This window comes from Blennius ocellaris (assembly GCF_963422515.1).
Source record: "Blennius ocellaris genome assembly, chromosome: 13".
Classification (NCBI taxonomy): domain Eukaryota; kingdom Metazoa; phylum Chordata; class Actinopteri; order Blenniiformes; family Blenniidae; genus Blennius; species Blennius ocellaris.
Genome location: NC_137662.1, coordinates 9,878,664 through 9,893,310, shown reverse-complemented (window position 1 = coordinate 9,893,310; position 14,647 = coordinate 9,878,664). Strand labels below are relative to the sequence as shown.

Sequence of the window (14,647 nt, the reverse complement as noted above, 5' to 3'; positions counted from 1 at the left end):
GACGTACCACAGCTGGTCCACGTACCACACAGTTAAGAGTCAGTGAGGAAGAGCGAGATTTGTATGTTTGAAGAGAGATTGGTGATAAATATGTGGCACCTACAGAAAAGCGATTTCTTCTAAAAAGGCAGGTTGAAGAACCAAATAAAGGGATTTTTTTCCTTTTTTCATTTACAAACATTGCATGTGGTCTTTTGATCACTGTGGCAACCAAATTATGTAATTATCTGTCAGTGGTGTAATAGAACTTTGAAGCGGTTATCACAATAACATGAAGGAGTATCATTAGAAAAAAAAAATCCTTTCAAAACTGTAGGTGTAGCCAATAATACATAAATAGTGTTGATGGCATAGTCGTTATACGCCTTCATTAATGAGTCTTGCTCTACAGCCCTCTCTCAATTATTGTTGTAAAAATATTTTACTATTATTACATTATTGCCAATGTATTATGTTATTGGCTTTAATACATTCAAAATGGCCCAAATTATTACATTGCTGGAAGTTATTACATTATTAGTTGCTACAGTTGCTAACTATTCAATAACACCTCTTGGAGCCTTTAAGTTGTTTCTTTCTTCTCTCTGACCGTACAGCGCTGTAGTAAAGTATGTCTGCCTGCCAGAGGGTGTCACTGTTCACCTTCCAGCGGCTCGTCTGACCAGCAGCCTGGTGAACAAGAGAGCCGCTTCATCTCTCTGTGTGTGTGTCTGGATATATCCCACACGCTCTCCTCCAGCACAGGATATCCGGGCCGACAGTTCACGGCAATCAATTCATAACACTCATAGCAGAGAGATAATAAACTCCCATTAGACACAGGAAGCAGCCCTTGGAACAACCGTACATGTTTCAGCCACGTTTTCTCCTCCAAACATCTAATGAGTGCAGCACTCAGACTCATTAAATAGGGAGCCACAGTGTGCGTTGGCACACACGGATCCAGAGATGCAGACATAAACATACAGAGGAGAAGCTCGGCAGTGCCAGTGTACTTCTGCGATTACGCCTGTGTCAGCATTAAACTCCTCTTCATCACTTTGCGCGCCAAAACGGAAGCAGAGAGGATTTACTATGTTGAAGCTTTCTCTTCTTCGTTCACCTTAAACACACACACACACAAAAAAAAAAAAAAAACACCTGGTGTTTCTTTCCAGCTCTTTTATCAAGAAGCACTTTAAACCTTTGGGCAGGTTCCAGTTCTGCTTGAGAAATCATGATTCTCCATCATTCTCTAATGCAGCACTGTGGCTTCTAAAACTTTGGTTTCACTTAAGGATCCAGTGCAAAACCTCCAAGATCAAGGGCAAAATATATTACTGTATTAAAAAAAAACAAAACAGGAAAATTTAATCCAAACTCTATTCATGGTGAAAACGTTGAGATTGTTGATGTATACAAGTATTTAGCAGCTATATTCGGACTCAGTGCTCAATGATTCCTGAAGTGAGACCAATAATATATTGCACTTTAAATATTTTGCATTAGGTTGTAGATGTCTACAAAATATGCACCATTATGCATTTTTATGATAGTGTTGTGCAATCATCATCATGAAATGCAATTACAAAATTGAGTTTTGAAAACAGTTGAACTGTGTGTAATTTACCTCTAACAGCCCACCTTCAATACCTTCAGGGCCCATCAGTGGGCATTTCCTGAGAAATGTTCATAATCTCCACTGCCGTCTTAAGTACTCATTTAATTTTGTGAAATGCATTGAGCAGAAAAAAGATGTGAAAAGCATTTGGAAAGGAAAGCCTGGTGTTCATGAAGTACTAATTGCTGCAGCAGAGCTGTCTATGTCTCACACAAACCCATGTTAGACTTTAATCATCTTAAAGATAAAGATGAACTGTGTCTGTGTAGGATTAAAATGGGGGTGGAGGGATTTGTGATTGTAAGAAAAAGAGAGAGGGACATGCGGAACAAATGAGTTGGTCTGTTCGTACGAGATGAACCCTGTTTGCTCCTGTTGTCTGTGTAACTGCTCTGTCTTGCCCTTTCTGTGTATATTCTCATGAAAAACTACTAATTCCCTGATTAACCATGGTACTTCTGGCGGGGAGGACGGGTTCAGACACAAACTAATCATTTTTTTTTTTTATTCCCTCAGTGACCATTAAGGAAGTTGTAGTGGCTAGCACTCACAGCTCACAGTAAGAGTGTCACTGATTCTGGGTTTGGGGGGGCCTTTATGTGCAGTTTGTATGTTCCCCCCTCAGGCCAAACTATGGATTTCGTGCACAAAAAAACATGATTTTAAGATTAATTTGTGACAAGTTTGTTCAGAGGATTCAGTCTGGTGACACGAAGGTGAATAAAGTGGAAACGGTGACTGGGAAAAAAAAAACTACTTTTCAATAATATTCTAATTCATTGAAATGTTACTGTACATGTTAACTTCCCACTAATTCTTCTAAGGATCGGAATGTTGATCGGAATTGATAGTAACATAAAGCTTTGCAGCTTTATATTGTTTTGTGCCTATAAATGTTAGTTTATAGATGTGGCACGTTTTTTTGTGTTCTCTTCGTAATAATTTTTTTCCCCCTGTGCCATTGTTCAAAAACAAACGTTTTTATTTCAGTTGTTTTTCTTGTTGTTGTCAGGTTTTTTTTCTCTGTGATCATTTTCCAGCTTTATTTACAGTGGTTTATCAGATGTCTGGAAGAAAATATAATCATATTTGCTGGATTTGATTTAGATTTTCTGCCAATTATGAAAGGTGCAATACAAATAATAACAATAAAGTATAAGTTAAAAGAAGCACACTTCCTCCTGGAGTCTGTGTTCACTATTCACAGGATACGATATGTCTTAGAAGTAAGAATAAAAACCTTGAGTCGGATAAAACTGAACACTGCCAGTGATCCTTGGCCATGACCATGCTTTCTACAACCCCCCCCCCCCCACCACCACCACCACTCGTCAGGACTGGGGTTGTCCCTCTCCTCCCTACGACATCACAGACGAGGGAAAGTTAGCAGGAGGCCTGGTGGTGGCAGCTGGCAGTGAGAATTGCAGGAAATGGCTCTGGTTTCCTTATTGCACCAAACGGGATGTGGGCGTGTAAACTGATGACATGGGATGCCCAGAGAGCTGGGGGGCTTGGCAATAGCCCAGGAGGTTGTGGTGGAGGGGAAAAATGAAGAAGAAGATTAGGTCAGAATGATGAAAGGGTGACGACGGAAAGAAATGATCGTTCAAAAAAAACAAAACATTTATGAGTAGATCCTCATGAGCCAAAATCACATTTTATTGGGATTTCTTCATGAAATAAGACTCATCATTGATTAAATCTTCTGCTTTGTTCCTTCATAAACTCAGTGTAGCTGGTAACCATTTGGACCTCACCAGCAAACACTATTTTATAGCATCCAAAGCAATGATGTTATATTGATACAAGGGAGGTCGGGAAATGATTTCCACGATGCTCAAAAGATCACATTTGCTTCATTGAGAGGAGGTGCATTAAAACAAACATGGCAACCTGTTTTCCCACAGGGTAAAGAGGAATGTTTACCAGAAACACTCAGAAAATCTCTTCAGCGAGAGCACCTCGTGTCTCATTACATGTTTTTGACAAGATCTCACCTGGTATAATTGAACACTTTGCTATGTCTCCTCTCCGGGATGCAGGGATGGGAGCTGATCCCAGTCGGCCTCCGTGCAGGAAAGCCAAAGACGTGAGGAAGGAGCGACGTCTTCAGAAGGGGCAAACGAGACAACATGGTGATGGCGTCCCCTCCACGGTCTCGCCTTCTCAGCCCACTCCCAAACCGAACAACCAACCCAAAACCCTTGAAGAGTTCATCAGTGAATCAATGCCTGACAACTCTTCTCATCGCCTTGAGGTAAATAGAAGCTTAATTTCCCTTTTTAATGTGACTTGGAATAAACATTAGGCTATTATAATTGATTTTTGAGAACGAGTGTGTCTTGTCGAGCTCTCTGTCTCCATTATGTTTGGACTAACTCAGCTTGGAAGTCTCACCGCGCTCTTTCCCGGCCCCACTGACTTCACCATGTGTTTATGTGTGTGGAGAAGAAAGCCTGCCAAAACAGAGTGGAAAAACCACTTCTCCCTGGTTCGGATCGAACCAAACGACGAGCACACCGCACAAACTGGGTCGCATTACCCCGCTGATGACACTGAAACCACAGCATCCAGCTCAGCCAGTGCAAGAGGACATGGAAATGAAATTTTGGCAGTGAGCAGTACAATGTAGAAAGATCCCTGGCGAAGGCCTCAAGCTGTGGTTGGTGGAGTGACGTCATTCTCGGTCCCGACGAAGAGCCGAGCCAGATGCGGTGATGAGCCAGGCAGTGTCTGCCTCTCGTGTCACACCCAGCTCTTTTCAATCAGATTAATTTATTTCCAAGCAATTATCATCCAATTTCACTAAGTGGGCTTCCAAACAAGGTTGTCTTTTGTAAATGAAGGTTAATTATATGTTTTACAAGTCAAATAATTGAGCGAGGCCGCTAGTTGACCTACTTAGCTGTTTGTTATAGACCGTGTGGCTGTGCTGCATCAGCTATTTGGCTCAAGAACAGTTAGGATGATAAGCAGTTTGGTAAATGTATCTGAATCTGTGACTTTGGCCTTCTGCTCTAATTTAGACCTAAACGGCTTTTCACACCAGCACAAGACGATTATGGTGTTTACTCTAAAGCAATTAAAAGCAGTGTAGCTTAAATCCGTCATAAACACATGAGTTTAAGATGTCATGCTGCTTGATGGATGAGAGGATACATGGGACATGTTTGAAAATAAGTAGGTGATGAAGCATCTCTTTCCCCCAGTAGTGCTGTGACCTCGACAAAACAAGTGACGTTTACTTAGCATGGCCGCATGTCACATTGACACAAAGGCCCCCAAATGGATGGATAAATAGTTTTGTTGGCTGCCTTCAGGTTTTCTCGTCACCACCAGAGGTCAGTGTAAGAACATGGTACGCGTCCAGCTGGAAGCTCAGGAAATAGTGGAGCAGTTCATCCACTTTTTCCACTCAGGAGTGTTGTATACTGTTCCCACACTTTTTGCCCTCTCATAGCATTTTTGTTGAAATATACTTTTGCTAGTATGCAGTGGTTTGGCAGCGGGCTGACTCAACCATTTAATAAAATGCAAAAGTTCAGAGTACAGCGTCTTTTAGTTACATTTTTGAGACATCTTTTTTTCATGTTAATCCCCAGTCAGACTTCTACTACTACCTGTTTTAATTCCAAGGCTGTAATTATAGAATTATTTCCATGCAGTCCACTGTTTGCTCGAAGGTCACTGGAAGAGAGCTTGTCCTTCCTTTAAAAAAAAAAAATATATATATATATATATATATATATATTTGTTTAATATAGACCAGTAAATAAATGAAAGAGATTATAGTTAATCCTGATTTTTCTTATGCAACAGACCGAATCTCTTGGTTTCAATAAATGGATGTGATGCCAAGTGTTCATATGAGAAAGATGCCTTTAAATCCAAACCAAACAAACCCGGAGTTCAAACCCTCTATCATATCCTTCCAGGGGATTCCAAAGGCATCGCCTTTGTAGCCAGCAAGAGCTTTAAAACAAAGGGATGCTTTATTAAACAAAGCACATAATTAGAACGCTGGATTTAAAGCAGTGCATTGACAACATTAGAAATGGTAGAAGATAATAGTAGAGAGTTGATGGTCACCTCTGAGTAAATAAAGAACGAGAGATGGACAAAGGGACAGACAACTAAGCTCAATGTGGACTGTGGTCCCAATCTTATAAATTTCAAGATTTGTCATCAAGAAAAAAATATCAATCTTCAAGTAGAACATATTTGAAACATTGAAGAAAAGGTTTCCATGAGTAAATACTTGGTGAAGTCATGGGGATAGGCTCATCCACACCCTGCAGCAAATAGGCTAATGGTTATTTCTGTATTTGTACGACTACAATTGGTGCAGAGCCTCAAATGTTACTGTTTTACTGTTTGGTGTAAAGGTTTTAGGCACATGTGAAAGATATCTTGCAAAATCATATTGCTGCAAAAATACAAATGTTTTTGACCAAATCATTAAATGCAAAGTGAATAAACTGCAGTGAAATATGACGACTGTCTTTTGCAACTTGCCGAAAATCTTTGCACAGTCCAGATTGTGTCAGTGTCATGGAGAGGCGGACATAACACACCCTCATTTTTTTCTTGTTTTCCATTGAAGCTGCTTCCAAGGCTGGAAAGAAGTACCTTTTTTTTTTTTTTTTTTTTTAATGGATTAAACAAAAAAACAAGTAAAATGAACAAAACAATGAATCCTAACAAGTCTTTTTCTTATCTTTTGTACAGTCTTTTAACCACTTTATGTTGTCTGTATGTGCTGCGCTAATATCCACCGTGTATTACATCAAATAGGTACACAAACATGTGCTGCATTGTGAATGTAAAATTGTTTAAGTACGAAACAAAGATTGGCTACAAGATCATGTGTTTGTCGGTCTCTCTCCCCTTTCGCACTTGTTTGACACTTTTCCTTGCTTTGGTTTTTCTTGTGTTTTTCTTCTGGGTATGTTGGATCGCCACTCATGTTTTTCCTCGCACCTCTTCTATTTTGACGTTAACCCTTGTCTGCCCATATTCTTTTTGAAGGTGAGGCTAGTGCGCTCCAATCCCCCTAGCCCGCAGTTCAAAGCCTCTTTCGACGCCTCCTACCAGGTGTACAAACTCTACCAGATGGCCATTCACAAGGACCCTCCTGACAAACCCTCCGAGAGCCAGGTCAGAGGGTGGGAGACATAGGTCAAACTTCTCCATGGGCAACCTCAGAGGGCAGAGGGAGGGAGGGAGGGAGGGACAGGGGTGACAAATCTGGGCATAGAGGCATCAAGATGACTACATCTTGCTTTGATTGCTCCTTTTTTCAAACTTAAATATCATATTATGCTTTTTGATTAATTTGAAAGTTTGTTTTATTGTAAGAGCATGAAATGCATAATGATTTCCAACCAATCAATATTAAATAAAGGGTGTCATGTTATTTTTCTTTTTAATTGACAAAATGTCCGACCTGTAAAAACTTAACACATTTTTTTTTTTTTAACCTTAACTTCAAACCAAGTGTCAGACGGAAAACCCACAACGTCTGTGTGAAAAGGAGAAAACAAAAAGTGAATGACCATGTACGCGTTAAAGACTTTGTGCATAAATGTGAGAGTCAATGGCAGAGGAAGTTGAGGAGAAAATGTTTCCATATGCCATGGTCGAGAGCGGCGTTTTTCCAGGTGTCTGAGCTGGCCTGTGGCCCAGCAGCCGGGTCGTTTGACTGGGCAGTCGGGGGGTGGGGGGGTTGGGAGATGGTGGTGGTTTGGGAGGTGATGGAGGGTTTTTTTTTTGGGGTGGGGGTAGCACTGTGTCAGCTGAACCCACCTGACCTTCACACATCTACCTCATTTGGTTCCACCATCCTCCCACCCTCATGATAGTTGCAGTGTCTTCCCTCAACTCCCCTTCTAATTCAGGATAAGTAGTGGTGATGAGATTTTAATTTCTTCAGTGCGTGCAGGCTGTTCAACCTTATTTACTTTCTCGCAGAGGAGTCTGCGGTGCAGGGTCGAGTCTGTATGTGTTCAGGCTACAGGTTTGTTTCAGACGTCCACTGCGCCGGACGTTGCTGCTTTGTCTGCAAGCGATCGGTGGTTAATAGGTGAGCGATGCACTAGCCTCATCTTCAAGTCTCCCACTATCTTTCTATTTTCAAAACACACATCAGTCTCCAACTGTTTGGTTGCAGCCTTTTCCCTCTCTATGTCCAACAGTCTGATGATGTAAAAAAAGAAAAACATCAGACTTTCCCCTGCATGGCGTGAGGAGACTGATGTTGATCCCCACATGTCAAACCACTTTTTTTGAGTGTCGACTCCTGCAGTGTCGCTGTCATTGTATCTTCTAACTATCCACTGTCCTCATATTCATTGTCCATGCTTACAAACTTCCCTCCGCACCCTGTGCTTGAAGGTGAGGCTAGTGCCGGCGAACTCTGAGGACCCTGAGTTTGCGGCATCGTGCGACCAATCAGCGGCGCTGTTTGCCCGCTACCAGATGAGCATTCATGGCGATGACCCCAGCGAGTGTGATGAGAGTCAGGTACTGCATGAACAATTTTCTGCACATGCTCAAGAACTCTTGAGTGCTTTCTGCAGCTTATGTTGTATTTTTGTTGAGGGGGTTCTTACATGCATTTACAGGTTTCAAAACTTCTCCCTTGAAAAATAAATCCCACAACAATGTCTCAATGCTGGCAAACATGTCTGCTTTCTGGTAGTTGTACAAATGTTTTGACTTTAAGCAGTCTTGAAACTATTGTTATTAAGCGTCTGCATGTCAATTGGCGACAGAATATGAATCTAATGGTTAATAGGTGACATGTAGTGTTTAAGAGGCTGAGACAATAGGTATAAATTCATAAAGATTATAAATTACTGTATAAATTACAGTGGATCAATTTGAAAGGTATATATGTATTCATACACTTGAGCTGTTTCTCAAGGGGAGAACGTAAAGTCTGCTCTGGATGCAGAAACTGCTGGACAGGCTGAGAGGGCTCTTTGTCCCTCTGGGATGGAAAAACAGCTTCCACCTCCTCCTGCCAGTCGGCTGTAGTAAATTACAGAATTCTCCAGCTTGTTAAAAGTAAAGTAATTAATAAATAATAAAAGTTGTGAGATTGGGCAGACTGTGGCAGATTCTTTCCTAGTGCCATAACAGTGCCTCCATTAAGAGCGAGCTTGTATTTGTGTGTTTGTATGAGCAGCCTCAGTTCAGGGCAATAGTTGCACTGGATCAATTTAATGGGTATAACAGTAATGGCTTTTCAAAAACGTATGTAAAATATAATGACTTGGTATTGAGCTCACAGAGCTGCTGATTGTCTTTCCAAGATGGATATTCACGTAATGTGAAGTACAAACAATAATAATGCTGATATTACTCCTAAAGCTGGAACCGTTTACTTGCAGTTGAGTTGTAGAGTTGTAAAAGAAGGTAAAATGGAGGTTGTGACACATTACATGCTATATTGGCTTTGACTGAACCTGATGACAATATCTACAGTTCAGACATGAATCTGCGTTTTATTTTGCTTCTTTAAACAGCAGTTTTCTCTTGTACAACTTTAACCCAGACAATCTTGAGCAACACGTATTCAAGTCTCACCAAGAGTCTGAGGCCGCCTTCGAATAGTTATATAATGAGCATTGTTTTAATGACCTATGACTGATGACGAATACTCACCGGTCCATAGGAAGGCCTTCAATAGTTTAAAAATGACAAAGATGGCAATTTCTCTTTGAAAATAACTACTTTTACTAATTTTGACTCTGTTTACAAAGACATAAAATGCAACTGAGACTTGTGCCGTTATTACTAGTGAAATCCCATTAGGTAGCAGAAACCACACAGAGAGTGACTGCTGAGTAACATAGTGGTAGACAGGATTTTAAGACTATTCTTATTTTTCTGTTATTTTCATGTTAGGTTTTGTATTGTCAATATTTATAGGTTATTATGCTTTCATTTTTCTTCCTTGGCTTAATTGACATCAAGCTGTTCTGAACGTGGCCCCTAAACGAACCTGAGTGTGACACCAATGACATATGATGACTGAAATACATCGTCATCTGATGGAAATGCAAATGTGGAAGAAGGTGAAAGCGAGTAACAGTCAGATCTAATGCGAGGTGGACCCAAATGTTGCAAGTGATTTACAGTGATAAAAGTTGCCTCAAGTCCTTTTCAGTGAACACGAGCCCGAGAGAAAGTGAAGTCCAGTTGGGATACAACATTTGTAGATATTTCATCAGATGTGGTTTGTCTTTGTAGGTAATTAATACAAGAGCAGGCCTAATCATTCTCTATTATCACCCAAATTTAACAAATATGATATGTGATCTGTCCAGTTTGATCACTCTGTGAGCCTCTGCTGAGCCCAGAAACGTTTGAGGATTTTAGTGCCTATCAGGCTCCTGGTTAACTTGCTTGTTGTCTTCTCAGACTCTCAGTGCCGTCATCTGGCCCGTGATGTTCATAAAGAAAAAAGAGGAACATTTTTCGTCAGATGACTGCACATTTCGCAGTCCTGCCGCTCCGTACTGGCTGCTGCTTGGAAATTGGGTCATTTAGTATTTGTAGAGGTATTTACTAATCCATTAAAGTATTACCTGTGGACAGAACCTGGATTACTTTCAGTCTGGCTTCCATCCAGGGGATACAGGAAAGTGTGTGTTGAATGGCACTGCCACAATAGTACAATCATTAGACAGTACGATGGCCTCGAGGGGGAAGGTTTTGTTTGTTTAAAGATCTATGCATTTCCTGTCATACCACCACTGGAAAGAGCCTTCCACATTCAATCATGGCTTTATGACAGAGGTGAAGCACAAACTGGCAATTATTTAGAGACAAACACTCACACACACTCGCACTCACCCATATTGGTCTTAGCTGTTGTGCTGAGCCGTGACTCTTAGTTCCTGCACATGTGGCATTCATTTTCAGGAAAACAAATCCTGTTAAATCTGCATTTACTCTGGTTGATGGCGGAGACTTTCAGTAAGGGAAAAGCTGAGAAATGGCAATGAAATGTCTTTTATAAAAAAAACAAAACAATGATTGAGTAAAACGTAACTTTTGGCATGCATTATTTCAGGATTATTCACAACGCTGTAGCACACAGTAAAGACATATGTGGTATTAATGTCTCAGCATGTCCAACAATGTTGATCCTATTTAACTTATGAAAAGTTATCAGTTTAGTTTATCTTTACACATCATGGTGTTAGTTTTAACTCTCTAATTAATGACAAGGTTAGAAGACAGACGTGAAGTGATGCAGAGACATTCATCAGGACTTAAGCACTCAAATAAGCACACAACACAGAGCAGAGTGACAAGAGGGCTCAGTCACAATTCGACCAAAGCAGATGTGTGTGTAAGGGAAGACACTGCAGTGTGCGCTTGAGACGGTTGCTTGCACTTCTAATCGTACACAGACGACAGTTTACTATAAGAAAGGGAGAGTTGGGGAGGAAGTGATGGACTCCATGTGTTGTTGTGCATGAGGACACTGGAAAGTACAGGGCTCGAATAAAGGTGGCTGTTTTATCAGACATAGAGGGGGAGCAGTAGCTGCAATCGTAATCCTTCTTCTGTTAACAAACCCAGTGCTGCCTTCATGTGCAGCATTTGTGTTGGCATTGTGATCTGTTGTTTACCAGTGGGGGGAGGGGGGGGGGGGATTTCAACCCTGGTGAACTCCAGCGGAGTGACCTCACCCTTCCAAGCAGGGCCGACGCATTTGATGGTAGAAGAAGGGAAGAAGGTGTTAAATACTGACACACACATCCAAATATCCATTTAGATGTAATAAGTGGCTCTAATCCATGTAAGTTTAATCCTATATATTATCCCTGTCAAATAATACAGCATTATCCCCCTAAGTCAGTTTTAAAAATACCCATGCACGCACGCACAGTGTTGCTGCTTGTCCTCTATAAATGATGTCATCTAATAAGTGCAGCTGTTGTTCTGTTGGTAAACCATTTAGGTATTTTGTGAGTTTTAAACAAAAGTTTCATTTGTGCCCTCCAGCAGTGCTGCGCATTGGGAGGCTTTGCTGTTGGTAATTTGTCGACTGGCAGAGCAGTAGTCACTGCAGAAGCAGGAGTGGAAAATTACCCTTTACTGGCACGATTACTCAGGTGGGGGAACTTGACAAGCATTCGACAAGCAAAGATCATTGTCGACTCAACAGATCTGGCAATGCCAGTTTCCACACTAGTCATGGAAAGTGTGAACACATTCTTCTGCGTAGAAAGTTTGTTTAAATTCTGAATACATGTCAGGTATTTGCTGTTTGAATTGCCGCAGTCTGCCTGACACTTCCCATGTGTCATCACAGTGCTACCCTGATCACATCCGCATGCTAATGTCCAGTCACACCCATAGCAGCAGCTTGTGGTATCAGGAATCTGACATTTTTGACAATTTAATGCACTATCGTTACACATTTCCACATTTCCATCGCACTCTGACGTGCACCAAATCTCAACATGCACCACGTTCCGACGTGCGTATGTGTGCGAGGACCTGTTCAATGCTGTATGTAGCTTTAATTGCCATTGTTCTTATTTATAATTACATGAGATGAAGGGATGGAGATTGAGGGGTGGTCTGTGGGAGGATAGAAGGGGTTTTGTTTTTAACACGTAAAGCTTTTTGTGCTACATTTTCTTTCTGTATGAAAAGTTCCTTGTAAATAAAGTTTCATATTTCCCTTCCTGTATGGAGGCTACACACATGGGATAGTGGCAAGTACACTTGCTTCACGAGATCATCCTTGGTTGAAGCGGTTTTGGGGCCTTTCTGTGTGGAAATTGCATGTTCTAAAGTGGTAAAACCTTTTTAAAGTCCCTTCATCCATATTGAGCTGGAATTAACTTGTGCCCCCTGTAATTCTCAATGGTTGATGAATTGATTAAGATAGAAAGATGAACTTTTATGGGTAAATGGAAGCTCAGGAACTTACAGAGCTGTTGCTTCAGAGAAGAAGGTGAACGTTTAAAGTGGGATAAAGCTTTTGTAGGATGAGATTTAATTATTGCATTTGTTGTAACTTTATCCATCACCACGCCAAACCTCGATGGGCGGTTTGTTAGATCTTTATGTGGTTGTGCGGCACATATTGACCATTACCCATCTTTAACTGATTGTATTACTTTGTAAGAGTGAATTCACAAAGGTTTTATGGGATTAGTCACTTTTCTGATAGGATCAGATTGGTTAGTAGGTGGCTTTTAAAGGTAGTGAAAACTGCAGTGAAGTTGAGAGAAAGAGGGAAATGGAAAGGACAGATGAGATGACAGCTTGTTGTTTTGTCGACACACACACACACACACACACACACACACACACACACACACACACACACACACACACACACACACACACACACACACACACACACACACACACACACACACACACACACACACACACACACACACACACACTAGAAAGGCACCCACTCTTCACACTTGGCAGGATATTGGACTTGCACCTAAGCCAGGACTGCCCCACCTTGTGAAGCAATGCCTTCAGCAGTCATCACGCTGCTGTGCATATGCTAACTGACAGAAGATGTCCATGTGCTTTTGTGGAATTTCCTGTAACTCCCAGAGAATCTGTGTTGCAATAAAGAGAAAAGACATAAGAGGGTTGACATGAAAATGAAATGTCAAGAGGAAGACTGCACTGTGGTGTAATGGCCAGAACTCTCAGCAACACACCCTTAGTTCATGTCTGGGTCTTTCTGTGTGAAGTTTGTTGTGCCCAGAGAACCCCCATGTGGGCACAGGGAGGACATGCACAGCCTTCTCCTTTGCCCTGTGATGAATTGGTGGCCTGTCCAGCCTTCATTTTTACCATCAGCTGAAATACCCTCCAGTCCCCAGCGACCCTAAGTTGTAGAAAGTAGTATAAAGGTTGGGTGGATTTTAGGAGGCAAACCTTCAAGCAGCTTTTTCCTCTTTGGGTTTGGCTTCGTCCATCAGTCTTTAGACCATAACAGTGAATGTTGGAGGAGGAGACTTAAATTAGTTTGCCAACATAGTTTAGCAAATGTTATTATTTCAATACAAGTCAATTACTGTTTTCTTCAAGAGTCTGTTAGTATTTCAAACCATATTTACATCCGGCTCTGAATGAGAACAGACAAATAGAAAATGGATAAATGACCAATGGGAATTAGTGCAAAGAAATGTCTTCTTGTAACCTCCTATTTTCAAAATCGAATCACATCTATCAAATTATTGTTTAATAAAGTCTCTGTGCTCCCTTTCTGTTCTGATTTAAATCTGTGCTTCGCTCAGTAGAGTCTGTGTTGAACATACATGTCATCGATTGAATGATCCAGCTGCCGCACGTCTTTGTGAAATGTGAACTCGAAACTTGTGCTGTTTATGAGGCTGAAACAAACTGAGCAAACCAAAAGCTGTCCGTCACCGTGGTCGCTCTGGTTCTCATTATGAAAATGGCTTTTTCCCTCATGGTGGAACTGCAACGTTTCTTCCCGCTTCCTTCCGGGTCAGCTCCACTGCAAATGCCGCTCTCGACTCTGGTGTTGGGAAAGAAATATAGTGAATAGAATGAAGGAAAATTTCCTTTTTTCCACACATCTAATGCCCCCCACCCTCCCAATAGTTATCTGGTTTGCATTTTACCTTGTGTTGAGGGTGGACTATTTTGACATTGGCAACACTGCTTATTTGAGCTGTCATTGTGTCCTCCCAAGACTGTAAGCTTCAGTTGATAGGGTAAGTGTTTTCATTTGTGTAAATACGCTCTTCCTTTTTATGCCCCTCTGTAAATGGAGGGCTGCATTTGATATTTGACACCTGAGCAAGAAGAAAACGGGGAGGGATAAACCATCTTGGACAGCAAATGGTTTTCATTTATGTCTTTTTCAAAGAGTTTGTGACCCAGAGAACTAACTATTTTTCTCTGTGTTTCTCCTCCCTCTTTCCTTCCCTTCACAGTTCCGGAGATTTCTCTGTGATTCACCACTCGAGGTATGTATTTCCTTTGGACTGTTGACAGTTTAATAAGAAACTATTT

General features: G+C 41.2%; 1 protein-coding gene across 2 annotated transcripts in view; it reads left to right on the top strand.

Moving 5' to 3' along the window:
• Positions 1 to 14,647, top strand: part of ate1 (arginyltransferase 1) — a 56,197-nt gene that overhangs the window by 6,619 nt on the left and 34,931 nt on the right. Inside the window, exons 6-8 of one of the 2 annotated variants that reach the window (XM_080507028.1) lie at positions 3,643 to 3,857; positions 7,994 to 8,122; positions 14,569 to 14,601. In XM_080507028.1, coding sequence (XP_080363154.1) covers positions 3,643 to 3,857; positions 7,994 to 8,122; positions 14,569 to 14,601 — 377 coding nt within the window. Of the gene's footprint in view, positions 1 to 3,642; positions 3,858 to 6,628; positions 6,758 to 7,993; positions 8,123 to 14,568; positions 14,602 to 14,647 lie in introns of both variants that reach the window. The other variant, XM_080507029.1, reaches the window with a different exon arrangement.